We start from the raw sequence: 27,919 nt of genomic DNA on the forward strand, positions 1-27,919 counted from the left end.
AGACTATGAATTCAAATCTTGAAGTTAAAGTGTGCGTAAAGCTTTGTTAATTATTAACACTTTTCTTTATGCATTGTACTACACAACAAAGAAGAGCATTTGTATTTGTGTGAAAGGTATTTCAATTAATGGATTTTTTACTTTACTGATGTTGCAGCAAGGTTCAATTCTTCAAATGCTGTGTGGGGTTTTTGTGAGGTCGGGAAAAACCCAAACTGTTTTGAGAGAATAGCGGAGTGGTACTGATCAAAATGCCACCCTCATTTTCCCAAAATTCATGTCCATACCAATATGTTAGATCAAAATCCCCCATCTACAGTCATGGCCGAAATTGTTGGCACCCTTGATATTTTTCCTGAAAATCAAGTATTTCACACAAAAAAGGTATTGCATTAACACATGTTTTGCTATACACATGTTTATTCCCTTTGTATGTATTGGAACAAATATAAAACAGAGGCAGAAAAGCAAATATGACATAATGTCACACAAAACCCCAAAAATGGGCTGGACAAAAGTATTGGCACCCTTAACTTAATATTTGGTTGCACACCCTTTGGAAAACATAACTGAAATCAGTCGCTTCCTATAACCATCAATAAGCTTCTGACACCTCTCACCCGGAATTTTGGACCACTCTTCCTTTGCAAACAGCTCCAGGTCTCTCTTATTGGAAGGACACCTTTTCCCAACAGCAATTTTAAGATCTCTCCACAGGTGTTCAATGGGATTTAGATCTGGGCTCATTGCTGGCCACTTCAGAACTCTCCAGCGCTTCTTTGCCATCCATTTCTGAGTGCTTTTTGACGTATGTTTGGGGTCATTGTCCTGCTGGAAGACCCAGGATCTTGGACGCAAACCCAGCTTTCTGACACTGGGCCCTACAGTGCGACCCAAAATCCTTTGGTAATCCTCAGATTTCATGATGCCTTGCACACAGTCAAGGCACCCAGTGCCAGAGGCAGCAAAACAACCCCAAAACATCATTGAACCTCCACCATATTTTACCGTAGGTACTGTGTTTTGTTCTTTGTAGGCCTCATTCCGTTTTCGGTAAACAGTAGAATGATGTGCTTTACCGAAAAGCTCTATCTTGGTCTCATCTGTCCACAAGACGTTTTCCCAGAAGGCTTTTGGCTTACTCAAGTACATTTTGGCAAACTGTAGTCTTGCTTTTTTATGTCTCTGTGTCAGCAGTGGGGTCCTCCTGGGTCTCCTGCCATAGCGTTTCATTTCATTTAAATGTCGACGGATAGTTCGCGCTGACACTGATGCTCCCTGAGCCTGCAGGACAGCTTGAATGTCTTTGGAACATGTTTGGGGCTGCTTATCCACCATCCGGACTATTCTGCGTTGCAATCTTTCATCAATTTTCCTCATCCGTCCACGACCAGGGAGATTAGCTACAGTGCCATGGGTTGCAAACTTCTTGATAATGTTGCGCACTGTGGACAAAGGCAAATCTAGTTCTCTGGAGATGGACTTGTAACCTTGAGATTGTTGATATTTTGCCACAATTTTGGTTCTCAGGTCCTCAGACAGTTCTCGTCTCCTCTTTCTGTTGTCCATGCTTAGTGTGGCACAGACAGACACACAATGCAAAGGTTAAGTGAACGTCTCTCCCTTTTATCTGCTTTCAGGTGTGATTTCTATATTGCCCACACCTGTTACTTGCCCCAGGTGAGTTTACAGGAGCATCACATGCTTGTAACATTCTTATTTATCCGCAGTTGTGAAAGGGTGCCAATACTTTTGTCCAGCCCATTTTTGGAGGTTTGTGTGACATTATGTCGAATTTGCTTTCTTTCCTCCCTTTTTTTGTTTTGTCCCAATACACACAAAGGGAATAAACATGTGTATAGCAAAACATGTGTTAATGCAATACGTTTCGTGAGAAATACATGATTTCCTGGAGAAATATCAAGGGTGCCAACAATTTCGGCCATGACTGTATATTAGGCAATCATAGAAGGTGACACGTGACATTTTACACAGTCCCAACTAGAATGAATACAGGGATATCATAAACCTCAACTAGCCATGATCTTCAGAGGACTTCTGATGAAGTGCTGTCATAAATGGTCAAATGGACTGGAGTGCAGTTTACAGAATACACATCTGTGAGACATGGGTCATGACCTATATTGACCTACTGCGGAACTCTCATACATCTCCAACTTTCACATTTAATTCCATATTCCAGAACTACTGTATTGGACTTTCTAAAAAGTAGTTACACTAATGGAGAAGAAGATACTCAGATACCAGGCACATCTATATTACAATGTCTAGAAGGCTAATAAGGCACATTAGATCTCCTTGGAGAAAGCTACATCATAGACCTGTGATATTTTGTGTCTAACATTGTAATTTCATTCTGACATCATATGCTGGCTTTTCAGATTGGAAACCATGTTATATGGAAATATAGACGTACCCAACCCAAGATATAATTGGCTGTGTCTACTGGGCATAATAAAATACTCCAGCACACCTACGACATATGTTTCAGACTCTTGTATAGGGTGAGGTTAGTTATGCAACACCTTCTCCAGGAAGATGACAGCCCCAGCAGCTATGAGCTCTTGTTTTTCCAACAGAACTACTAAAAATTGCTGAATAGTAAGAATAGACAAATTACAGTGAAAAAAAACCACCCACAAAAACATGCAGGAAAAAAAATGCAACAATAGCTGAAAAAGTGTCCAAATAGTGAGAACACAAACCTAAGTACCGTATTTTCCGGCGTATAAGACGACTGGGCATATAAGACGACCCCCTACCTTTCCTGTTAAAATATAGGGTTTGGGCTATACTCACCATATAAGACTACCCCTCTTCCAACGCACACCAAATAAAAATTAAAAAACATCAGATTTGATTTCAATATGGTATGCTATTTCAGTATGGTATTCCAATGATGAGGTGCTATTCCTCCCACTGACACCAATGATGGGGCACGGTTCCTCACTCTGACACCAGTGATGGGGCAGTATTCCTCCCACTGACACCAATGATGGTGCCTCATCATTAGTGTCAGTGTGTGAGGAATAGTGTCCCATCATTAGTGTCAGTGGGAGGAATAGTACTGTGTCGGTGGGAGAAATAGTGCCCCATCGGAAGTGTCAGCACGCCGTATACCGGCGTATAAGACGACCCCCGACTTTTGAGAAGATTTTCATGGGTTAAAAAGTCATCTTATACGCCGGAAAATACGGTATATACATTTCTTAGAACATTCCTTTCCCTAAGAGTTTTCATTCAAATTTCTACCCATCTATGGCCAGCTTAAGGCGGCCACCTGGTCTTCTGTTTTCACATTTGATGAGTTTTAGTAGGTGGTTGTTCAGACCTGAGCTAATGCTGGGTTTGGTCAAAAGGTTCTTCAGGTGACACTGTAGGCTCTCTTGAGCCCCTTCTGTCAACCTGTTGCTTTTTCTTGTGCACCTGTTAGCCTTTTGTTTGCTGTGTGCCCCTGACTCCGGATGTATGCTTTTGGAAGTCCCAATTTTACGGAATACTATCCTGTGTCCTGTAAAGTATTATTGGGAAAATAGGATTTTTTGTCTTACCTGTAAAATCCTTTTCTTGGGGTGCATTCTGGGTTAGGCCCCCTTCCCTCTGTTCTTATGATCCAGTCCTACTATCGCTTGCTACTAAACTGAAGCATGTGGGGAGCTGGAGGGGTAACACTGGACTTTCTTTTTGGTGTCAGATGGTGACAGTATAACCCAATATTCTAGAATTCTATCCTGTGTCCTGTAATGTACTCTAACAAAGCAATTTTACAGTTAAGTAAAAAAAAATACAATTTTACTTTTCCACGAATATATAAAATTAAAATCCTGGGACCAAGTACACCTGTTACAAGAGAATTATGGAGGTCGCTATTGCTGGTTTTTCTTAGAGAATGTTATTGGTCTGGCTGTCTTGCTGATGTATTGCCTTAATGCTTTCTGAGTCACTGACCTGGAACATGTGAAGAGAGTTTTGACACTCATCAGCCTCATTAACAGCATGCTTGTTCAGAGACTGTATTTAAACAGAACTGAAGTTAGATGCGGCCAGGCAACTTGATTTTTCAGGAGACTAGCAATTACAGCCCCCTTGTTTCATGATGTGTGTACCCAGGAAAAAACATCCTAGTAATAAACCTATATTCCTGTACAGATATACAACATTTTTGATCCAGCAGAACACACAAAATATTCATGCTCAAAATGGCAAGTGACTTAAATAACTAAGCAAAACTAAATTACTGTTGCCAAAGGCTAATACTCATTTTATTTCTATTGAAATTACAGAGTGAGTTTATGTAAAGTATGGCCATGACAAGCATGGCCATGCTGAATGTGGGTGAGAAACTCCATTACTGGATGGTTAAAACACCAGCTTCTTTATTTTTATGTTTACCCCAAACAGTTGAGTAAAAGATCATTTACTGTAAGGGGATTGCCCTTTTTCTGCAAACACTAATTCTCATCACCATTGCAAAGGCTTAATGTATGAAAGGACTAAAGGCAAATGGCCTTTCTACTCATTCCAACATCCATGTGCAGGGATGTCACTGGAAATTCACCACTTCAGCTCTGGAAGGTTTTACCCCCTCTATGACCACGCCATTTTTATGCTACTGCGTTACTTTAACTGGTAATTGTCTGGTCATGCAACACTGTACCCAAATAAAATGCATATCATTTTTTCACTCAAATAGAGCTTTCTAGTACTAGTATGTGATCACCACTGGGTTTTTTATATATATAAACAAAAAAGGACCGAAAATTATGAAAAAAACTATTTTTTACTTTCTGCTATCAAACATATCCAATTAAAAAAATTTAATTTCTTCATAAATTTAGGCCACAATGTATTCTGCTACATGCCTTTGGTAAAAACAAAAGTCCCAATAAGGGTATATTGATTGGTTTGTGTGATAGATATAGCGTCAACAAACTATGGTGTATATATAGTGGAATTTGTTTCTTACACTGCTACAGTGATCAGTGATCATAGTAAGACTGTGATAGTGCAGCGGGCAATCTGACACTAACTGACACTGGGTGGGAACTGACTAACTGAGACTGACATCACCAGTGATAATAATGCAGTGATCAGTGATAATGCTATACACTGTCACTGTACTAATAACACTGGCTTGAAAGGGGTTAAAATCCTGGGTAATCAATGAATTGTGTGCCTAACAACTGTTAATTTGTGTAATGTGTGCTGATTTTTACTAAAAATCTCTGTTTCTACTCCCTGCTTTGCAGAGAGAAGAAACAGTGAGATAATTCCCTCTGTACAAAGCCCTGTGTTGATTGTAAACACAGGGCCCTGGGTTGTGATTGGACTCAGATGATCAGCAGGTCATTGGCCAGGACCTGCTGGCAAACTCCTGCTATGAACAATCATGCCCTGTACCCAGGGGGAGGCCAATGACATACAGGTACATTGCTGTTCCATAGCCAAAACAGGAAGTGAGAGAAAATCCCCCTAAAGTATGGGAATCCTGGGGTGTCATCATGGTCACCACCAGAACAAGTGTCCCCATTGGAAAATATCTCCACTATTCTGGGGACAACCTAAAATTTGGGATTTTCTTTGACTTTCACTTCTGGTGATAATGGTAAACAGGACAAATAGAGAGAGTGGATCTTCCGAACAGGAGCACAGACAGCAATAAAAACCTGACAGGTGTTCTAATCCCTCTCCACTATATCCAAAACAAAAACGTTTTTCCTTGTTTTATACTTTAAGGGAAGCTGACACTTGTCATGGTTGAATGTTTTTTTTTCCTCCTTAGGCAAGCATAGGATTTTCTTCCACTTTGCATCTGTTGCCTAGAGCAATCATCTGAGATAAATGTGGGCCTGCTTTTGTTAAATTGCTCAGTGACATGGAGTATAGATCATAATGGCTTGCAATGATGTTTTGAAGCTTTTCTTTTATTGAAGGAGACCTTGAGGGGCAGTTCACACCACAAAAACGCACTCTGGATACATTCCGGATACGTTTTTACTTACAGTTCACAGCATGCAGCTCCGGTGCAGTTTTGATGCTGTTTGCTATATTCCAGTACAGTTCTGTGCAGAAAAAATGCAGCATGTCCTACTTTTTTTTTCTGCACCGGAAACTGGCTGGAACTGACTGCACTGGTGTGAACTAGGGCCATTGGAATACATGGAAAACACTGCATGCATTTGTGAAGCTGATAAGAAACTCACTGGACTGCATTTAGTGTGAACTAGCCCTGACTCCAGAGCAAGTGACAACGGATACCAACTAGAAAGTATTAATATAGCCTCATCTCAGATATGCAGTTCATTATTAGTGACTGGTTCACAAAAAACTGGAAAGGGGTGCTGATAACCAAGAGACTTCAATGATCTCGGCTATGAGGCAGTGCCACTCACCTTTGCCCATCAGTGCCACCCACTTGTGCCCATCAGTGCCACCCACCTGTGTCCTGCAGCTCCATCCACCTGTGCCCAGCAGTGCCACCCATCAGTGCCGCCCATCAGTGTCTCCCATCAGTGCCGCCGATCAGTGCAGCATCATCAGTGCTAGCTCATCAATGCCGCCGATCAGTGCCCATCAGTGCTGCCTATCCATGCCACCTCATCAGTGACCATCAGTGCTGCCTATCCATGCCACCTCATCAGTGCCCATCAGTGCTGCCTATCCATGCCACCTCATCAGTGCCCATCAGTGCTGCCTATCCATGCCACCTCATCAGTGCCCATCAGTGCTGCCTATCCATGCCACCTCATTAGTGCCCATCAGTGCTGCCTATCCATGCCACCCCATCAGTGCTGCCTATCCATGCCACCTCATCAGTGCTGCCTATCAGTGCAGCCTCATCAATGCACATCAGTGAAGGAGAAAAATTACCTGTTTGCAAAAAATTTTAATAGAAACAAAAACGTTTTCATTTTTTTTTTTATTTTTGCTCTTTGTTTTGTTTATAGTGCAAAAAATAAAACATCCAGTGGTGATTAAATACCACCAAAAGAAAGCTCTATTTGTGTGAAAAAAATGCTAAAAATTTCTTATGGGTACAGTGCTGCATGACCGCGCAATTTGTCATTCAAAGTGCGAAACCAGCAACGTTTTTGTATGTAATTTTATTGTTTTAGACTCTTTTTAATAAAGATGGGCATATATAGCCTTTTACACACGTTACACAATATTGTGTAATATTGTTGTAGATTATAATCAAGGGATATTGGCAATCTACTCAGGAGCTCCACTTTTCTGCTTATTACACTACGCTCTCTGGTTTCTTCTGTTGGCTTCTATGTTACTAGAGTACAAAGTGGCAAGGAGCTGTGGAAGGAACCACAGGTCACAGTTGATGAACAGACATTCAGCATGCCTAGTAATTCGTGAAATGTTGAAGACTGTTCAGAAAGCTTTGGGAGCACAAGTCAGAAGATAGGCTTGTTTTCATGCTGCACTTTTATTTTTGTTTTTTGTTGGGTTTTTTTTTTTTATAAAGAGAAAATGAGGAATAGACTCAGAATCATATCAGACAGCATTGCGCACAAACCATTAGATATTCTACCCCAAAGAGTTTTTTTAAATTTATAATTTTGGATATACAGTATTCCTGGGTAGAGCTTTTGTAGACATGGAGAGTTTTACTTTCTCAGTTTGACCATCACGTTCATTAAATCTATCCAAAACATTTTTTTTTAGGTAGAGAAGGGAAGGGTTAGAAGTAATGTTGGATGTTTCTTGGTGTTGTGTCCCAGGGAGTTTCCATCTATTAGAGATATTTCAAAGCAGGGGCGGACTGACCATTTGGAAACTTGAGCACTGCCCGAGGGTCCAGGGTCAGTAGGGGACCCCATGAGATGCCCCTGGTACCTTTTTCATAGGCTTTTTTGAGTTTGGGCAAGGACACGGGCCCCATGATCCCCTATTGCCCGGGGGGCCCCATGAGTTGTCAGTCTTCCCCTGTTTCAAAGTTATCTCTAAGACTGGAAATAAGGGGTCAATGGGGCCACATGCACCAATAAGTGTCTGACAGAGGTTTTGTATCCTTACCTATTCTGACCAAAATCTTCAAGTGGTAGTAAAGTCTCATTAATAGATTACAAAAACTGCCCCCCCCCTGCAGGTCATAATGTACAATGTACTAGCAGTGCGGTGACAAGGTCATCCAGTGGCCGGGGCACACATGCCAAACTGCACTTGCCCCCCCCCCCATTCAAGTTGTGTAAGTGTGGGGTACCCTATGGCCAGAAGTCACTCGATTGTCAAATCACTGCTGCTGTCAAATCACTGCTGCTGTCACTACTCCTGTCAGCTATGTAACAGAAGGAAGACACACTCATCACTACAGTAAGCCACTGCGCCCTGGGCAGCAGTCCCTCCTGCCCACCCCTTGTCCCAGCTCTATAAAATAACAGGACGATGGAGTCTCAGCAGCTGACACATTTCTGGGACTTAGCCTCTTCCTCAGAGCCAACCTTTCCATGTGATGAGCTTGTACTTTTAGTCTTCTTTCTGAGTATAATACTTACCTTTCTGCATAATAAAGCCATAATTTAAGGATAATGCACTAGGCCAGTGCGCCCTCTGTTTTGTTTGTTGTTGCAATTTTATAATGCAGTATAGTTCAGCACACTATGATGTGGTGCACTACAACGTATGTGCATTGCCGTACTGTGTTGGGGTGCCATTTAAAATGAATGGCCTAGCAATACATGCAGTGTGTGCTGTCATGCATTTTGCTAACATGTATATAACTGCAACAAAGTAGTACACTAATGGGCCTTAAAGCTTTTGCTAGAGTTGCGCTTATCAAGTTACACATGCATTGTTGTTTTCTTGCCCTTAAATAATTTCATCCCTTCCTCACTCCGTAGCTAAGAGATGCTCTGTATAGCTAGTTCCACCCTCTTCTCCTTGTGTCTTTAGTATGTGTTCTGAGCACATTTAACCACCTTCCGCCCGCCATATAGTACAATGACGGGCGCAAGGTGGTTCTCTCGTTCTGATAGGACATCATGGGGTTTATTTACTAAAGCTGGAGAGTCCAAAATCAGACTCCCTTCTGCATAGAAACCAATCAGCTTCCAGGTTTCATTGCCAAAGCTTCATTGAACAAGCTGAGGTTAGAAGCTGATTGGTTTCTAGTAAATAAACCCCCATATGACGTCCTTCCATTCTCACCGCGCATGCGTGGCTCAGGGAGCGCGCAGCGCGGCGCTCTCCGATGCACTGTGTCCGTCGGACACAGCGGATCACGGAAAGAGCTGAAGATGTCGGCTCGGTCATGTGATCAGCTGTGTCCAATCACAGCTGATCACATGTAAACACGGAAATGCCGGTTATCGGCATTTCTCTCCTCTCGAGCTGTCACGCTGTAGGCTAGTGGTTAATGGACCTAGACATACTATGATTTGTTTACCTATCTGATGTTCATCTGTCAAGATCTGCACGAGTTTTCTGTTAAAGCGATCTACAATCGGCAAGATGTCATTTGGATTGAGTCACTGTCTGCCAATGCTGCTGAGATTATAATTTATAGCAATCTCACCAAAACTGGATCAGGTATAGACATCACACTTGCAAAACTAAGATGGGGAAAGCAGAACAACACTGGATATGGATTTCTTAGAGAATACATAAATAGATGATAAATGGACCAAAAGTCATGTTTGTGAAAGATTAAAGAATAATAATAAATAATATGAAAGAGGAACCTTTCTGATATAAACGCATGTGTTTTACTAATATTAGAATCTGAATTATCTTTGTTTTTAGGCAATGTCCAGAAGGATACACGTGCATGAAAGCAGGCAGGAACCCCAACTATGGCTATACCAACTTTGATACCTTTAGCTGGGCCTTTCTTGCCTTATTTCGCCTTATGACTCAGGACTTTTGGGAAAACTTGTACCAGTTAGTAAGTAAACATAACGTATTTACTTTCAATTTGATGTTTATGGTTGTGCCTTTATAAATTCAGACAGAACACAATCAACTGAAAAATGTACTAAGAAAAATAATAAATATATATCTGAACCTCTATAGGGCTTCATTAATCCTCGTTAGTATTACAGAAAGACCAGTGTACATAAAAGATAACAATGACAACAAAAGATATACAAACATATTAATTAACATAGTTATGTATTCATTAAAATTCACCAAATGCTTATGGGCATGAAGCTGCTGTAAATATTGGCCTTCCAAAATTCCCTTGTATCACAACATGGCGAGGGGAGGAAGAGGCTGCACTAGAAGCCAGTCAGATCTCTGCTGCGTGTATGTATATGTGCTGGTATTGCACACACTGATAGGAGAGTGTAGGCTGGGTAAAGGGATGGCTAAATTGACATGTTTCTGTTTCTTATTTTATTTTTGAGGGTGTGTTCTTGCATAAGTTGTGCTTCAGTGCAGGTTAAAGAGGAACTTCAGTCCTCCCATTTTTTTCTGCTCTTATCTCTGTAGCTGGGTTCTACACAAAAAAACATACATGCCCAGCATTCTGTAGTGATCTGCTGCTCCGCACCTCCACCTTCTTCTGATATCATAAGGCCACATGTCTCTTTTGGGTTCTTGCAAATTCCCTCCCTCCTTCTCTGATGACATGCCATGGTGCATGTGCAGTGGAGTACTCTGCAGACCACTTGGATGTGTGACTTTGGTATCCCAGGAGGCTGCGGAAAACAAATACATCATTCTTTCCTAGCCGGGAAACCAGGACGTTTAGGAATGTATCTCTGAAAAAGGTATTTAAAAAAAAAATTAAATATATGATTATGTAAGAGAAAGGGGGTAGGAGGTGAATGAAAGAGTAAGAGTTGAGGCCCACTTTAAAGATCTTGCTTTGCTATCATGCAGGAGTGCTTGGATCACAAAGCTGATTGCACACAATTACTGATCCTTTGACATTTAAAATAGTTTTCTGTATTGCAGGTTTGTATTCAATATGTTGCCACTTTTTACAGAACTAATGTATATATACATATGGATCACAGATTTATTTAAGGTGTAACTAAAGTAAACAAATACATTTATGCTTCAGGTGTCAATTCTCAATTGTTTCATACTGTTTGTTTAAAATGATGGGACATTTAGTCCCAAATATCTTTGAATCATTCCAGAGATCCCCATCTGCATCCATTTCCTTTATCCCTGTGTCTACAGTTCATTCTGCTATCAATATTTCCCTTTGTAGTGACACATTCAGATGCAATGAGAGCAGTTAATGTAAGTGATAAGTAGTGCGCCTCAGAGAGGCAGCTCATCTCCCTCAACCATTTAGATGAGTGTGTTTCTCCCTGATAGCCACTGGATGGCGTAGACTTTAGCTGTGCTGTGTTGATCAGTTGCTTGATTACTGTTCCAGAAGCAGATGTGAAAGAATGCAATCAAGCAACTGATGGGCAGCCTGCATAGCTAAAATCTACAACATGCAGTGACCAGCCCCAACTTCGAACATACACATCTAAAGGGTGCCCAGAGTTGTGTTTTTTCACTTTTGCAATCATCAGGTGATGTATCAATTCCCCTGATAGCTGTTAGGCCTCGTTCACATGGGGCACATTGATCTATACAGTAAATGCCTCCTAAACGTGTACCACATTATGACTTAAACCACCCAGGGGTCCTTTTTTTTGTTGGGACTTTGCTACTGCTATAAAGTGAAAGTCTTTGTGGCACATTTAAAAAGTATTAAAAACGCACATTTATAAAACATAGCAATGTGCGTTACAATTGAGCTTTGAACTTTGCTTGCTTCATTTATTTCAAGAATCTCTTTTCCTATCAGTGTTCTCCACAGCTTTATGCTAGTAGGTGACCGTAAGAGTGAGGTACCTATATTACTTATAGAAGTCTACTTTGATGAGGCTCTAAATCACTGAACAGCCCCTGCTTTTGTGAGCAGGTAGCAGTAGTTGATAGGCATATATCCCTTCTCACAAAAGTAGAGCTGTTCAGTGGTTTACAGCCATTATCCTAGTAAATTCAACCACTCCCGAGAGAAAAATTATTATATTTTCAATAAAATGATTATGTCTTACTGGGTTTTGACTGAGATTCTGTTCTCTTGTTTAATACAAAAAGGTAAAACATCCTTATTTGTAATTTAGACTCTGCGTGCTTCTGGGAAAACATACATGATCTTCTTTGTTTTGGTCATCTTTGTTGGCTCATTTTACCTGGTGAATTTGATCCTGGCTGTGGTGGCCATGGCTTATGAAGAACAAAATCAGGCAACATTGGAGGAGGCAGAACAGAAGGAAAATGAATTCAAAGCAATGTTGGAACAACTGAAAAAAGCTCAAGAAGAACAGGTCTGGCTAGTCTTACAAATCTATTGGTTCTAATCCTTTTTTTCCATACTAAATAAGTGGATAAATGATACCATAGATTTTATAGTATAGTCTTTAAAGGGTTAAATGGTGTTTGAAATTCCTGCTTAGCTGAGGGAAACCAGAACCATATCTGATAAAATCAAGGTACATATTTTGAAAAATGTATGTTAAGTGACATTCATTATAGACTTCAGTTAAATACTTGTAGTCTTTAGTGTACTATATAAAGCTAAACGCCCTTCCCTCCAAATCCCCCGCAGTAATGGCAGTAGTGATTGTAGTGTGGGGATGACCCAGCCCAGGCTAAATGGCTCTTTCTCCTCTTCTTGTCTGTCACTCCCCCCATACATGTTGCTGACGTGTTGAACATAAAAGCTATACAGAGGAGCCCTTATGAGAGATTTTGGCTTCTCATTTGCTGCTTTATCTTGAATGTTGGATGGGAAGCTTCCTCCTATCCACTACTAGACATGGAAACTGTGTCTCATAGTTTCCCCTTTGCTACAGTCCTTTCTTAGGCACATGCACTTTGAGGGTTCTAGTGACTGATGCAGTTCTGATTGCTTAGTTCCAGTGCAGGCAGTGGACCTAACAACACTGCAGAAATTTGGAGTATAAGCTCACAGAAAAGAAACACGTGATCTCCCCCTTTATATGTGGAAACATTATTTTGTTCTTATTTCCTTTAGGCAGCAGCAATGGCCACCTCAGCTGGTACTGTTACTGAAGATGCGGTAGAAGATGAAGAAGGGGATGCAAGGATGTCTCAGACTTCTTCAGAATTTTCCAAGCCAAGTTCTAAAAGTGCAAAGGAAAGAAGGAATCGTAGAAAGAAGCGAAAACAAAAAGAACTGTCTGAAGGGGAGGAGAAGTGTGACAATGAGAAGGTTTACAAATCAGAATCAGAAGATGGCATGAGAAGAAAAGGTATTTGGTATCCTGACAATAGGCTGGGCCGGAAGTTTTCAATAATGGATCAGGTACTGTGGGACAATCCCATTTGATATTTTAAAGTATATTTTAAGTGATTTTTAGAATTGTATTATAGTAATATAGCTAAAATTATGTGCATACAGATCGTTTTGTTTATTCATACCAATAGGAAGACACACTCACATATTTACAGTCAGACTACAAGCATTGTTTTAATTGTAAATAAAATGGTCAACACGGTACAATAAAGTTTAGCTTTATTTCTCATTGAAGGACACAAGAATTATAAAGAATGCTTGGACTGTTGGGTTATACTGCTCCTACAGGGAAGTTGGGACACTGGCAACTAACAAACAAACATTAGCCAGCACAGGATAACCTCACCTACAAAGATCATGATGTACTTTTGTCCTGTGTACTCCCACAGACTCCCAAGAAACTTTTTTACAGTGGGTACAAAAATACTTACTCAAAAGCAGCCCAACAGAGGGGTGGGCAGCATAGCAACAAAAGCTAGCAGACCCAAGAAAAACAGAAAACTCAGGATTTCATTTTTTGCTAGTGTCCTCAGGACATTTGATATGTGTTCTTCAGTTTTCTGTTCGTTTGGGAATTTTCTCTACTATCAACAGCTGCTGGTAGATTAATGCCAGATATGTTAAATCTTAGAAGTTTCTTTAGTCAGCCAGCAAGCACTGGTAGTTTCATGCTGGATATGTTAAATCCTGGAAGTCTCTCCTGTAGCCAGCAATAACTGGTAGATGTTGGACATTCTAAGTCCTGGAAGTCTTATCATTAAGCCACGGAGAGCAGTTCATATTGGTATTCTCTCTGTTACTAACCTGAACTTCTGGAAATTCCTCCAGTCATCTACTGCTACTTGTAGATTAGGGTCAAATATGGATCTGCAGTTAATTGGCCATTTTGTGTGAGGATTTAATTATTTTAGGTTTGCTTATGTACTTCACATGTTGGCAACATGTGGGATCCCTTATTTTTCTACAATGGGCACACTAAGAGAAATGTTGCTGCTTACATTGGGAATCAGAGTATATATATATATATATATTTAAAAGCACACAGTGCATCCAGAAAGTATTTGCAGCGCTTAACTTTTGCCACATATTGTTATGTTACAGCCTTATTCCAAAATGGATTAATTTAATTTTTTTCCTCAACATTCTACAGACAATACCCCATAATGACAATGTGAAAGAAGTTCATTTTGAAATCTTTGCAATTTATTAAAAATAAAAAACTAAAAAAACCACATGTACATAAGTAGTCACAGCCTTTGCCATGACGCTCAAAATTGAGCTCTGGTGCATCCTGTTCCCACTGATCATCCTTGAGATGTTTCCACAACTTGATTGGAGTCCATCTGTGGGAAATTCAGTTGATTGGACTTGATTAGGAAAGGCATAAACCTGTCTATATAAGCTCCCCCAGTTAACAGTGCATGTCAGAGCACAAACCAAGCCATGAAGTCCAAGGAATTGTCAATAGACCTCTGAGACAGGATTGTATCAAGGCACAGATCTGGAGAAGGGTACAGAAAAATGTCTGCAGCGTTGAAGGACCCAATGAGCACAGTGGCCTCCATCATTCGTAAATGGAAGAAGTTTGGAACCACCAGGAATCTTCCTAGAGCGGGCTGCCCAGCCAAAATGAGCGATCGAGGTAGAAGGGCCTTAGCCAGGCAGGCAACCTAGCGCCTGATGGTCACTCTGAAAGAGCTCCGGCGTTTCTCTGTGGAGAGAAGAGAACCTTCCAGAAGAACAACCATCTTTGCAGCACTCCACCAATCAGGCCTGTATGATAGAGTGGCCAGACAGAAGTCACTCCTCAGTAAAAGGCAAATGGCAGCCTGCCTGGAGTTTGCCAAAAGGCACCTGAGGGACTCTCAGACCATGAGAAACAAAACTCTCTGGTCTAATGAAAGATTGAACTATTTGGCCTGAATGCCAAGCGTCACGTCTGGAGGAAACCAGGCACCGCTCACCACTTATCCAATACCATCCCTACAGTGAAGCATGGAGGTGGCAGCATCATGCTGTGGGGATTTTTTTCATTGGCAGGAACTGGGAGACTAGTCATGTTCGAAGGAAAGATGAATGAAGCAATGTACAGAGACATCTTTGATGAAAACCTGTTCCAGACCACTCTGGACCTTAGACTGGGGTGACGGTTCAACTTTCAACAGGACAACGAGCCTAAGCACACAGCCCACATAACAAGAGAGTGGCTATGGGCCAACTCTGTGAATGTCCTGGAGTGGTCCAGCCAGAGCCCAGACTTGAACCCAATTGAACATCTCTGGAGAGATCTGAAAATAGCTGTAAACCGACGCTCCCCATCCAACCTGATGGAGCTTGAGAGGTACTGCAAAAAAGAATGAGAGAAATTGCCCAAAAATAGGTGTGCCAAGCTTGTAGCATCATACTCAAAATGACTTGAGGCTGTAATTGGTGCTAAAGGTGCTTCAACAAAGTATTGAGCAAAGGCTGTGAATACTTATGTACATTTTTTTTCCATTTTTTATGTTTAATAAATTGCAAAGATTTCCAAACAAACTTCTTTCACATTGTCATTATGGGGTATTGTATGTAGAATGTTGAGGAAAAAAATTAATTTAATCCATTTTGGAATAAGGCTGCAACATAACAAAATGTGGCAAAAGTTAAGCGCTGTGAATACTTTACACTGTGTGTGTGTGTGTGTGTGTGTGTGTGTGTGTATATATATATATACATATATACACACACATACATATACATGCACACACTATATGGCCAAAAGTATTGGGATGCTTGCCTTTACACGCACATGAACTTTAATGGCATCCCAGTCTTAGTCCATAGGGTTCAATATTGAGTTGGCCCACCCTTTCCAGCTATAACAGCTTCAACTCTTCTGGGAAGGCTGTCCACATGGTTTAGGAGTGTGTCTATGGGAATGTTTGACCATTCTACCAGAAACGCATTTGTGAGGTCAGCCACTGATGTCGGACAAGAAGGCCTTGCTTGCAGTCTCGGCTCTAATTCATCCCAAAGGTGTTCTGTTGGGGTCAGTCAAGTTACTGCACCCCAAACTCGCTCATCCATGTCTTTTTGGACCTTGCTTTGTGCACTGGTGCGCGGTCATGTTGTAACAGGATGGGGCCATCCCCAAACTGTTCCCACAAAGTTGGGAGCATGAAATTGTCCAAAATGTCTTGTATGCTGATGTCTTAAGAGTTCCCTTCACTGGAACTAAGGGGCCAAGCCCAACCACTGAAAAACCACCCCACACCATAATCCCCCCTCCACCAAACTTTACACTTGGCACAATGCAATCAGGCAAGTACTGTTCTCCTGGCAACTGCCCCAACCCAGACATGTCCATCAGATTGCCAGACAGAGAAGCGTGATTCGTCACTCCAGTGAACATGTCTCCACTGCTCTAGAGTCCAGTGGTAGCGTGCTTTACACCACTGCATCCGAAGCTTTGCATTGCACTTGGTGATGTAAAGCTTGGATGCAGCTGCTCGGCCATGGAAACCCATTCCATGAAGCTCTCTACGCACTGTTGTTGTGCTAATCTGAAGGTCACATGAAGTTTGGAGGTCTTTTAGCTATTGACTCTGAAGACAGTTGGCGACTTCTGCGCACTGTGCGCTTCAGCATGCGCTGACTCCGATCTGTCATTTCACAAATGTTTGTAGAAGCAGCCTGCATGCCTACAGTAGGTGGTTTTATTTTATACATCTGTGGCCATGGAGGTGAATGGAACACCTGAATCCAATGATTTGGAGGAGTGTCCCAATACTTTTGGCAATATAGTGTGTGTGTATATATATAAATATATATATAGTGAAAGAAGTGCATGTGCAGAATATACATTGTATAATTGATTTAAATGTGTTAAATTGAAGATAACTATCCTTTAATATAGTTATTCTGCTATATAGCCATCCCATGACAACATTGGCATAGTAAGGAATTGCAGCACTGGAGACTGAATAAATATTTTGCATGTGAATGGAGAAAATGTGAATAAATGCTTGTGTAATCATCCATAGGATTGTGTGTGTATATTGTATGTATACTGTATTGTTTTCTTATTTAATTCATACAATTTTTTTTTTATATGTATTTCAGTCTTTGCTAAGCATCCCAGGCTCTCCCTACCTGTCCAGACACAATAGCAAAAGCAGCATCTTTAGTTTTCGGAGAAGTTTCAGAGATCCTGAGACTGAAAATGAGTTTGCAGATGATGAACATAGCACAGTGGAGGAAAGTGAAGGTCGAAGAGATTCTTTATTTATTCCAGTCCGAGGTCACAACCGGCGTAACAGTTACAACAGCGGTTACAGCCAGGGAAGTCGGTCCTCTCGCATCTTTCCAAACCTACGAAGGAATGTGAAGCGCAACAGTGCAGTGGATTGCAATGGCGTGGTGTCATTAATTGGTGGTCCTGGCGCCAATATTCCTGGTGGACGTCTTCTGCCTGAGGTGAAAATAGATAAGGCAGCTACCGATGACAGCGTAAGAAAGTCAATAAGTAGTTTAGTCTAGGCATGGCGGTCAACCCTTGTTCTTCCTGTATGCCGCCCTCAAAAATACAACTGGATCCTTCCCTGGTGGAATGAGTATTGGTTTTCCTAACACTATTCTAACCTTTACGTATACTTTTTACTGTATCCTATTTAGCCTTTTTATGTTATATTTAGTTTCCTCAGTTAACTTAATGTGTCTAACCTGGAGACAAAAACATTCTGGAAATTTATATTTTTTTTCATCAACATATATTGTTGTTTCAGTATGGGATTAAAAATTATGGTTAAAGTATACCTGTTGCTTTAACATTTTATGCAGTCTTTTTTTTTTGTCTGCATCTATATAGAAATGAGAATACATATGAAAACACAGTAAATAATGGATGAATCAATGCTATAATAGGTTTTTGAATTCCAGTTTGCTTTTGTTTCTTTAAAGACCCAGTGACTGAAATAACTCCTTTCTTAGTTATGTTATTATTTACTACCTAATCCAGATAGCATGTTAGTCTAATTTTAACATTTCTGATCTCCCTCTCTAACCTAGCATGGGTATTCAAAGAATAGCATGATGCATGATTTTATAAGTAATGCAAAACACATAACTTGGGATGGAAAAGAACTACAGGCAGAGCACCTAAACATTTACAGTTTTTTTTTTTAAAGAAGAAAACTTATTTTAAAAAACAGTACCACATTTAGTTTTAGTTATTAAATTCAAAATAAAAGTGTATGTGTATAACACCACGAAAAGGTGATCAGGAACGGCACACTACTACTTTGAGTACATTGCACAAAAATAGCTATATTTATCCATTTTGTAGGTCGGTGTAAAAAACACAAGTATATCAAAGTCAGGATGTTAAAAAAAATTAAACATATAGTATATACAAGCCAATTGTATTGTTGGTTTAAAAAAATCAGAAATATATCTGTCAGGCTACAAAACATATTGCTTTTAAAGTAGTGCTCCAAGCAGCTTTGGATAAAGTAGAGAATGGTTATAACCTTTTTTTTATTGCAGTCTTAAAATTTCCCTTCATTTGTTGTCAACTATATATGAATAGAGGGGAAATCTCTCCAATTTGTTCTAACTATCCCACAGCCTATCAAAAGCTTTAAAGAAAAACATTTAATTTTACTAGAGATCCTCTTTAAAGCAAAACTGCAGAAAGATAAAAAACACCAATTCATGTAGGCTTGGATTGATTCAAAATGTTTTGAATTTGTGCAGCAAAGCTCACACTGGGAGTGGAAGTAGCAGCACAAGGAGCCACTCAGTTACGCTGCACTAGTCATGCTCTGGAAGGAAAGAGCAGAGTGACAGAGAGATGAGCTCATCAGTATGTTGCTTCTTCTTCACTGTCTAATCATGGACTGGGGCATAGACAAGACTAAGTTTCATGACTAAACTGCAGTAGTGACAAACTAGCTGTGGGGACTGTCTGACAGGGCTGTGTAAATCTCAGGACTATATGGACAGAAATGCAAATCTGATGCTGAGTAATACAGCTTCCATATGTGTATTTCATTTGTGCTGTTTACCTAGAAGTCCCCTTTAAACTTGCTATGAAATCGACATACATGCATGTGCAGCAATTACATTAGTAAACATATAACAGTAAGGATGTGCGTGCTTCACCCCTGCAATAACAGGCAGCAGGCTACAAAGATACATTATTTGTATGTCATTGCTTTATATAAAAAAAAAAAGGATAGATCTTTTTTAGAAAGTAGCTATAACAAAGATTGTGATACTTTTTTGTCACAATGCAAAGTGTCTCATATTGTCTTTAGACTACAGCTTTAATAATATTCTGATATAGTTTTCATTTAGTTTTCACCAACCTATCATTATAGGACATTTCAAGAACAAAACATGTAGTTGGTTTAAAAATGACAAAACTGTTATGTAGTTTTCGTTTTAAGTTAATTTATCATTTCCCAATTTCACAATGATATTTTACAGCCTTCAACAGAAGTAGAGATTAAAAAGAAACCTTCAGGGTCTTCTCTTCGCGTGTCAATTGACCAGCTTAATGCATCATTTGGAAAGAAGAACAGAACTAACAGCGTCCTTAGTGTCCTGACACAGACACTTGTGGAAGGTACATATTTAAAGTAAATGTGTTTGCAAACAAGATGCTTGACATTCAGATGCCCTCAGATGCTTGTACATACCTTGCAATAGCTTCCCAACTATCCCGAGAGCTGGAATCCCAGGCCACTGTGCATCTCACTATTGGTCTGTCCAGAGGATTAGTGGCCTCAATGACCAATAGTGAAACACAGATGGATGGGGCTTGCAGGCCAACATATTTTTTGTAAAGTTGTTTATTTACTGCTGATCATGGTATGTTGTCCTTGATCTTTATTGCATACCTTTTAACCATGTTTCTCAACCTTTTTTCAGTCAAAGCACCCTTTAAAATTATGCACAATCTCAAGGCACTCCATTCTAACTGGTAAAAACCTAAACTACTAGTTTTACATATCACAGCAGCTTCCACATATGTGGGTCACCCAACATTAGAGGTGAATTATTCCTCCACCTTTGCAAACTGCAACTAACTGTTATTCTAGCATTTCTTTTCCCCTCAGTTTCTCTCCCTCTTTGTGCTAACAGTGCTGACAGAGAGGGGAAAACAAGGAAGCTGTGCAGGCGCCTGATCTCCTCCTTATCCTGTCATTGGTTGTTAGGATGCCAGTGGCTGGCTTGCAGTGCCAAGGTTGTAATGCTCACCAATAAAAACCTGTGGCTTTGTGTAACAAACAGGCAGACTTTATACAATCACTGTATTGTTGACAGCTTTTTGAGCAATTTCTAGGCATTTTGACAAAGCACCCCTGAACAGTCCAGAAGGCAACTCATGGTGCCATGGCACCCTGGTTGAGAAAGGTTACACTATAGAATTTAAAGTTAATATTTTGTTGTCATTAGTTTTTTTATTTATTGCAGTTATGAACAAATATGATTTTTTTTGGTCTAGAAACTGAATAATAAAGCAAATGTTTCTGTGGTTGAAGGATGCAGCTGCATGCCTGCAATGTGACAAAATGTTTTGTTAAATCTCCTTTTGGTGCTATGGTGATATTGGCTTTGTTGTGGTAATGTTCTTTATATTCATTCTGTCTGTAGAACTGGAAGAGTCTCAGCGGAAGTGTCCACCTTGTTGGTACAAGTTTGCAGACACTTATTTGATATGGACATGTTGCCCTCTGTGGATACAGATCAAGACAATAGTAAACATGATTGTAATGGATCCGTTTGTGGACTTAGCCATAACCATCTGTATTGTCCTCAATACTTTATTCATGGCAATGGAGCACTATCCAATGACTGAGAGTTTTGAAGGTGTTTTATATGTAGGAAACTTGGTAAGATATTTAGTTGAACCCAAATATTGTCTAAAAATTCTATGTTTCTAATTCCCCATTAAACTCTAAAATTTCTGTTTAAACCATCTTTGCACCGCTGTATTATACAAAAATGGTGGAAAAGGGAATGTGTATTTCTGGACTGCCAGTTATAAACAACAGTTCAGAAAACACTCATGGCCAGAGTTCTGGGCCTTCATTAAATGGCTTCGACCACAGACACAATGTAGAGAGCTGATCAGAGCTGCTCTGTACCTTGTTATTGATTACAAATATGGATATATTGTAAACATTTTTTCTGAAGGGGGAGTGCAAAAGTTCAGATTGCAGTTGAGCCCTGTTTTTCACTTTCAGATGTGGAGTTGTAGATTTAGGCAGATATCTGCTTTAAGGTGTATAATAATGTATGTAACTGTTCAAAAAGATGGGTAGGGACTAAAATCCTTTAACGTTTGCAATACAAAGCAAGACTGTAGCATGTATATTTGTGGACCAGAAATAAAAGCTGGAGCATACATTCTTTCTCAGAATTTGGAAATTTCCACCCAAGATTATGGCAGCACCTGCAGAAAATCACATGCCCACCAAATCGCAGTGGTGTTCTTGGTGAAATCAGATAGTGGATTTTATTCATACCAAGAGCCAAAGAGAGGCTATGATCACAGAATATTTTGATTATATAAGAAATTAGGCAGTTGTGGCATGACCAGCTTGACGTACAAGGTGTGTCTGAATGATTTTGTATTGTATTCTAGAATTCAACAATTCATTTAATCAAAAGTGGCAGTTATTTGCATATTTGAAGTGCCTAACTCAATACTACAAACCGGTAAAACTGATGCTATACTTGATTTTTCCAGATTTGCCATTTTCCTAGACAACACTCTGTTGGCCTATAACACTCTGGGCCTATATAAGCACTCTTTAGTAAAGTCACACTTGTTTTTGTAAGCTCCCCTCCCCCTCTTCTCCCAGTCTTCTCCCAGTCTTATACTCACCTGTCCTCAATCAGCTGAGCTGTGAAGCTCTTCGATATTGTATAAAGATTGTGGCAGCTATGACAAGTCTAGTGGAAATGTTTCTGACACAAGGTTGTGCATCAGTACAAGTACCAGTAGGGCCACCGAGATCTTAGTAGATAATGGACAGTGTAAATATGAGATTGGGACAGAGGGTTGGTGGCTCAAAAAAGTTACACTTTAAATTTGTATTCATATATTATATGCATCAGATTGTACTGGTATTAAACTAAATGTCCATATTGCAAGCATAATGAAGTATACCCTTTTCTTGCAGGTTTTTACTGGAATTTTTACAGCAGAAATGTTTTTGAAGCTGATTTCAATGGATCCATACTATTATTTTCAAGAGGGCTGGAACATATTTGACAGCTTTATAGTGAGCCTCAGTTTAATGGAGCTGGGTCTTCAGGGTGTTGAAGGCCTTTCGGTGCTACGGTCTTTTCGATTGGTAAGTGATTATGATGTCAAAGTAAATGTCCTATATTTTATAAAATCATGAAATATAGGTTTCCTTCATATTTAATCAGATTTTTGTAGCCATTCTGATAGAAGGTGATATCTAAATGGTGTCTTTGAGTCACTGAACTTCAAATACATCTTTTTGTCTTATTGAGTAAGGGCAGTTTTTAAAGGAGGCCTACAATGATAAAGTCGTTTAAATCTCAAAACAAAGAAAAATGGCTTTAGAGTTTGTTGTTTGCTAATATTTTATTTTATTGTAGTTTTCATTGCATACAGGTAGTCTAAAGTTAGTTTGCAGTTTATCTTATTAGATTATATTTATGTGCAGTTTATTAATAGGATATTTTATGTTTTATCAACAGCTGAGAGTCTTCAAGCTGGCCAAGTCTTGGCCTACTCTAAACATGCTTATTAAAATCATTGGAAACTCTGTCGGTGCCCTGGGTAACCTGACCGTTGTCTTGGCCATTATCGTCTTCATTTTTGCTGTAGTGGGAATGCAGTTATTTGGCAAAAATTACAAGGAGTGTGTCTGTAAAATAAACCCAGATTGTGTACTACCAAGATGGCACATGAACGATTTTTTCCATTCCTTCCTTATTGTCTTCCGTGTTTTGTGTGGAGAATGGATTGAAACCATGTGGGACTGCATGGAGGTCGCAGGACAAGCAATGTGTCTAGTTGTCTTCATGATGGTCATGGTTATTGGTAACTTAGTGGTCAGTATGTTTATCTGCTTGACTTAGAAAATTATAATATATACTTTTCTTTTCACAGGCCAACAAATCATTCTGTAGATAACTATTTTAGATTTGTCATAGACAGGCTGAATTTCTAAGCAATCTATGCTATGGAATCACAGTTTCAGATTTTTCAGAATGCAGTGGGGGATCACAAAAATGCTGTTATTGGCACATGCTTCCTGGCTAATTTTCCCAAGGAATATATGGAGAATTATGCAGGGCCAAGTAATACTGCTAGCCCATACATTTGGGTGCAGTCTGGCTGTGACTAAAAGTGGAGCATAACTGTATCTGAGCAACACAAACTAAAAACATGATTTATTCATTTTAATATTCAAGTCAAACTCACCCGTCCATTAATGTCTTCAGTCTTTATTTAGTTGAGAAATCACTTTCCCCCTACAATTTTTAGCTGTGGTCATCTTGAGTAAGGGCAGATGATTCATGGAGCATTTACTTTCTGGAAAACATCTGCCCTTAGCTCAGGAATAGGCACGATGGTGTGCCTACATGAGACAACCCCTGCTCCAGATGAAAGTAAAAACAAATTCCCTTGAAGATTCCTGGGATGTATGACATCATTTTGGCCTAGGCCACAAATCAGGAAGCAACCGAACAAAGAAAAAGTAAAAAAAAGTTTAAACCATGTAAATACAATATACCTTCCTATCTATTTACTTAAGGCTGGCTGCATAAGGCCAAAATAGTTAATTATGATTGAGAGAGTTTTAGTTCCCCTTTAAGAGGGAGGCTTCCCCAAAAAGGCTTTGGCACCTTCCTCAACCTGAAAGGGAATATCCTAGCCCACCCTGAAGTTAATTTTTAGGAGTAGGTAACACTTATGAAGTGAAAAGGTTATAGCTGCCAAGTAATGAATAATCTGCCCGATTTATGTTACTAAAAAATTGTTTGATTGGTTATTTTTATTGGCTAAATCTCTGCTGTGTGCACTATTTTAATGAAGCAACTCTTTCGCTGTGCTAACAATGTCAAGAAAAAAACCCTGAACAAAACAATGCTTCTCATCCATTCTGCTGACCCTGGCTTGGATACTCTCTCTTACAAAGCTACATCTTCTGGTGACATTTTCAGATTCCAATATGAGCAGGTGTGTTTGATACCTCCTGTCTCACTCTGTTGTTCCATCCACAATTGATATAAAACTACCAATATATGGATTTCAGGCACTTATTTCTTGAGTTCTATGTGAGTAGGGTCTGCCTCCTATAGTCATATGAACAAAAAACAGTGTATAGCAGCCTGCCAGCATTGCTATGATTACAAAGAATGAAACATCAGAATGTGTGTTGGGCAGTTTTCAAGTACCAGATGCCTGGCAATTGAATAGGTAAGGTAATCACAGCTTATCTAGCTATATGTAGGGCCTGTGTTGATGGGCTTCTATGGTCAAATGCAGTTTTACTTTTGACTTAAGTTTCAGATGTTTCTGAGACTTGCATAGGGAGAGAAGCATTTCTGGAGTGAACAGAAGACCATCAACATTGGCCCTCCTCACTCCGTTCATTACAACTCATTATTAACCGTGAAAACTGGTCAATTGTCAATTCTCTTGTAGCTTTTAAATTTTATTTTAAAATACAGTATTCTAAATTAATAAATAATATTGTTAGCTTTATTTCCCATGTGTAGTTAAACATTTAATGCACATGCAACACAGTATTGCCAAATGTAATATTTTGTTGTTTTTTTTGTTTGTTTTTTTTGTAGGTGTTGAACTTGTTCCTTGCTCTGTTACTGAGCTCATTCAGTGCTGACAATCTGGCAGCCACTGATGATGATGGAGAAATGAACAACCTCCAAATAGCTGTCATTCGGATTAAAAAAGGCATTGCATGGCTTAAACTAAATGTCCACAACTTCATACAAAAACACTTTAAGAAGAAGGCTGGTGATGAGAAACCTTTAGATGACATGTATGAAAAGAAGAGCTGCTTGGTAAATCATGCAGGGGTTGATATCACTCGAGATATGGAATATCAGAAGAATGGAAATGGCACTACTAGTGGTATTGGTAGCAGTGTTGAAAAGTACATGATAGATGAAGATCATATGTCGTTCATCAACAACCCAAACCTCACCGTCAAAGTGCCCATCGCAGTGGGAGAGTCAGATTTTGAGAATCTTAACACAGAGGATTTTAGCAGTGCATCAGATGAAGAAGGCAGTAAAGATGTGAGTTTTTAATTTTAAAATCGGTTTCCAATGTAGTATTTAAAGTGGTATTTTCAAGCAGTTACATGAGAGTGCAGCCTTTTGAAAGGTGGTAGGAGCTGGGGGCTCATATGTATGTACTGTCTTTCATTGTTGCAGTCTTTAGGAGATGTAAGAGGATAGTGGATGTCAACTGACATAAGGGTGAATGACAGGAAAACTCTGCACCGCTTTAACAGCCTTTTACACTTTGTACTATTTTTGCAAATTAGCCCTTTTTCCATTAAAACCAACATTGTGATGCATTGGTTCCCTATTGAAAATTAAATGGGGTGCCTTACCTCAATGTGGCATGTGCGGTAATTCAACACAGTGGAAATGCTTGAATATTCTATAAGTTGCTGTAACAGGACTACCCAACATTTGTTTGACTATGATAGCTGCATTCTTGTTCAACAACAAAAAGTATGGAGGACTTAGACAGCCTGTTAACTGGCATTTTCATAAGGAGAAGTTAGGAATGTCAGCATCCATATTTCACTCAGGACAGGTTTCTTTGAAAGAGACATTGTCATCGCGTAACAATTTTCAGGCTGCTCACGTACATAAAATGTTTGGAATTAACGTACATTTACAGTTGCTGCCCTTGCTAAAGAAATCCATTATGCCATTTGTCAGTAATATCCTTATAGTTTTCTTCACCCTCTGACACTTTTAGGATTGTCAGAAGTTTTCTGTAGTAGCTCTGATGTCACCAAGGAGTCTGGCTACGGTGAAACTTCCCACTCCTGAAGATATGTGTGGGAGACTACCTGCACATCATCAGTGTCAGCAGCAGGTTCTATTGCTCCACAAAGGCAGAACAAACTCAGCCTGTACATGGTACATCCATGTGTCTCATGACTCACTACTTATTAATGTAGATCAGCGGTTCTCAACCTGGGGGTCGCGACCCCTTTGGGGGTCGAACGACCATTTCCCAGGGGTCGCCTAAGACCATCGGAAGACACATATTTCCGATGGTCTTAGGAACCGAGACACCGCTGCAGTCTCCGGCGATGTGTGGGCGGGATGATACGCTGCTGTCACCCGGCCACACCTCCAAGATCGCTCAGCAGCTCCGCCTCCTCGCCGCTGATTGGCCACCGGAACTGTAGCTCAGGAGAGGCACACAGGCGGCCAATCACCGGCGAGGAGGTGGAGCTTGGAGAGGAGGAGCCAAGCGGCAGCGCGCGTACATCAAAGAAGACCGAGGGAGCGAGTGAAGAGGAGAGCGGCCAGAGAAGGAAGACAGCTGACAGGTAAGTGAGAGAGCGAGCCCAGGCTGGAGCAGGGGTCAGCAAGGTAAGTATCATTGGTGTCAGTGGGAGGAATAGTGCCCCATCATTTGTGTCACTAATACCAACGATGGGGCACTATTCCTCCCCCCACTGACACCAACGATGGGGCACTATTCCTCCCCCCACTGACACCAACGATGGGGCACTATTCCTCCCCCCACTGACACCAACGATGGGGCACTATTCCTCCCCCCACTGACACCAACGATGGGGCACTATTCCTCCCCCCACTGACACCAACGATGGGGCACTATTCCTCCCCCCACTGACACCAACGATGGGGCACTATTCCTCCCCCCACTGACACCAACGATGGGGCACTATTCCTCCCCCCACTGACACCAACGATGTGGCACTATTCCTCCCCCACTGACACCAACGATGGGGCACTATTTCCCCCCCCCCCCGACCCCAATGATGGGGCACTATTCTCCCCTCCACCACACTGACATCAATGATGGGGCACTATTCCTCCCACTGACACCAATGATGGGGCACTATTCCTCCCCCCACTGACACCAACGATGGGACACTATTCCCCCCCCCCCGACCCCAATGATGGGGCACTATTCTCCCCTCCACCACACTGACACCAATGATGGGGCACTATTCCTCCCACTGACACCAATGATGGGGCACTATTCCTCCCACTGACACCAATGATGGGGCACTATTCCTCCCACTGACACCAGTGATGGGGCACTACTCCCCCCACTGACACCAGTGATGGGGCACTACTCCCCCCACTGACACCAGTGATGGGGCACTATTCCTCCCACTGACACCAATGATGGGGCACTACTCCCCCCACTGACACCAATGATGGGGCACTACTCCCCCCACTGACACCAATGATGGGGCACTATTCCTCCCACTGACACCAATGATGTGGCACTATTCCTCCCACTGACACCAGTGATGGAGCACTACTCCTCCCACTGACACCAGTGATGGGGCACTACTCCCCCCACTGACACCAGTGATGGAGCACTACTCC

General features: G+C 40.7%; 1 protein-coding gene across 6 annotated transcripts in view; it reads left to right on the plus strand.

Annotated features, from left to right (window-relative positions):
* Positions 1-27,919, plus strand: part of SCN8A (sodium voltage-gated channel alpha subunit 8) — a 226,830-nt gene that overhangs the window by 142,900 nt on the left and 56,011 nt on the right. For 4 of the 6 annotated variants that reach the window (XM_089652045.1, XM_089652044.1, XM_089652049.1 and 1 more), the window contains 9 exons: positions 9,775-9,916; positions 12,111-12,314; positions 13,025-13,315; positions 17,408-17,794; positions 19,775-19,913; positions 20,945-21,183; positions 22,480-22,653; positions 23,030-23,386; positions 25,139-25,603. In XM_089652045.1, the coding sequence (XP_089508171.1) occupies positions 9,775-9,916; positions 12,111-12,314; positions 13,025-13,315; positions 17,408-17,794; positions 19,775-19,913; positions 20,945-21,183; positions 22,480-22,653; positions 23,030-23,386; positions 25,139-25,603 (2,398 nt within the window). The remainder of the gene's footprint in view (positions 1-9,774; positions 9,917-12,110; positions 12,315-13,024; positions 13,316-17,407; positions 17,795-19,774; positions 19,914-20,944; positions 21,184-22,479; positions 22,654-23,029; positions 23,387-25,138; positions 25,604-27,919) is intronic. The other 2 variants (XM_089652048.1, XM_089652047.1) reach the window with 1 other exon arrangement.

The sequence above is a fragment of the Staurois parvus genome, unplaced genomic scaffold (assembly GCF_062004578.1).
Source record: "Staurois parvus isolate SC_StPar_1 unplaced genomic scaffold, SC_StPar_1.0 ptg000669l, whole genome shotgun sequence".
In the NCBI taxonomy this organism is placed as follows: domain Eukaryota; kingdom Metazoa; phylum Chordata; class Amphibia; order Anura; family Ranidae; genus Staurois; species Staurois parvus.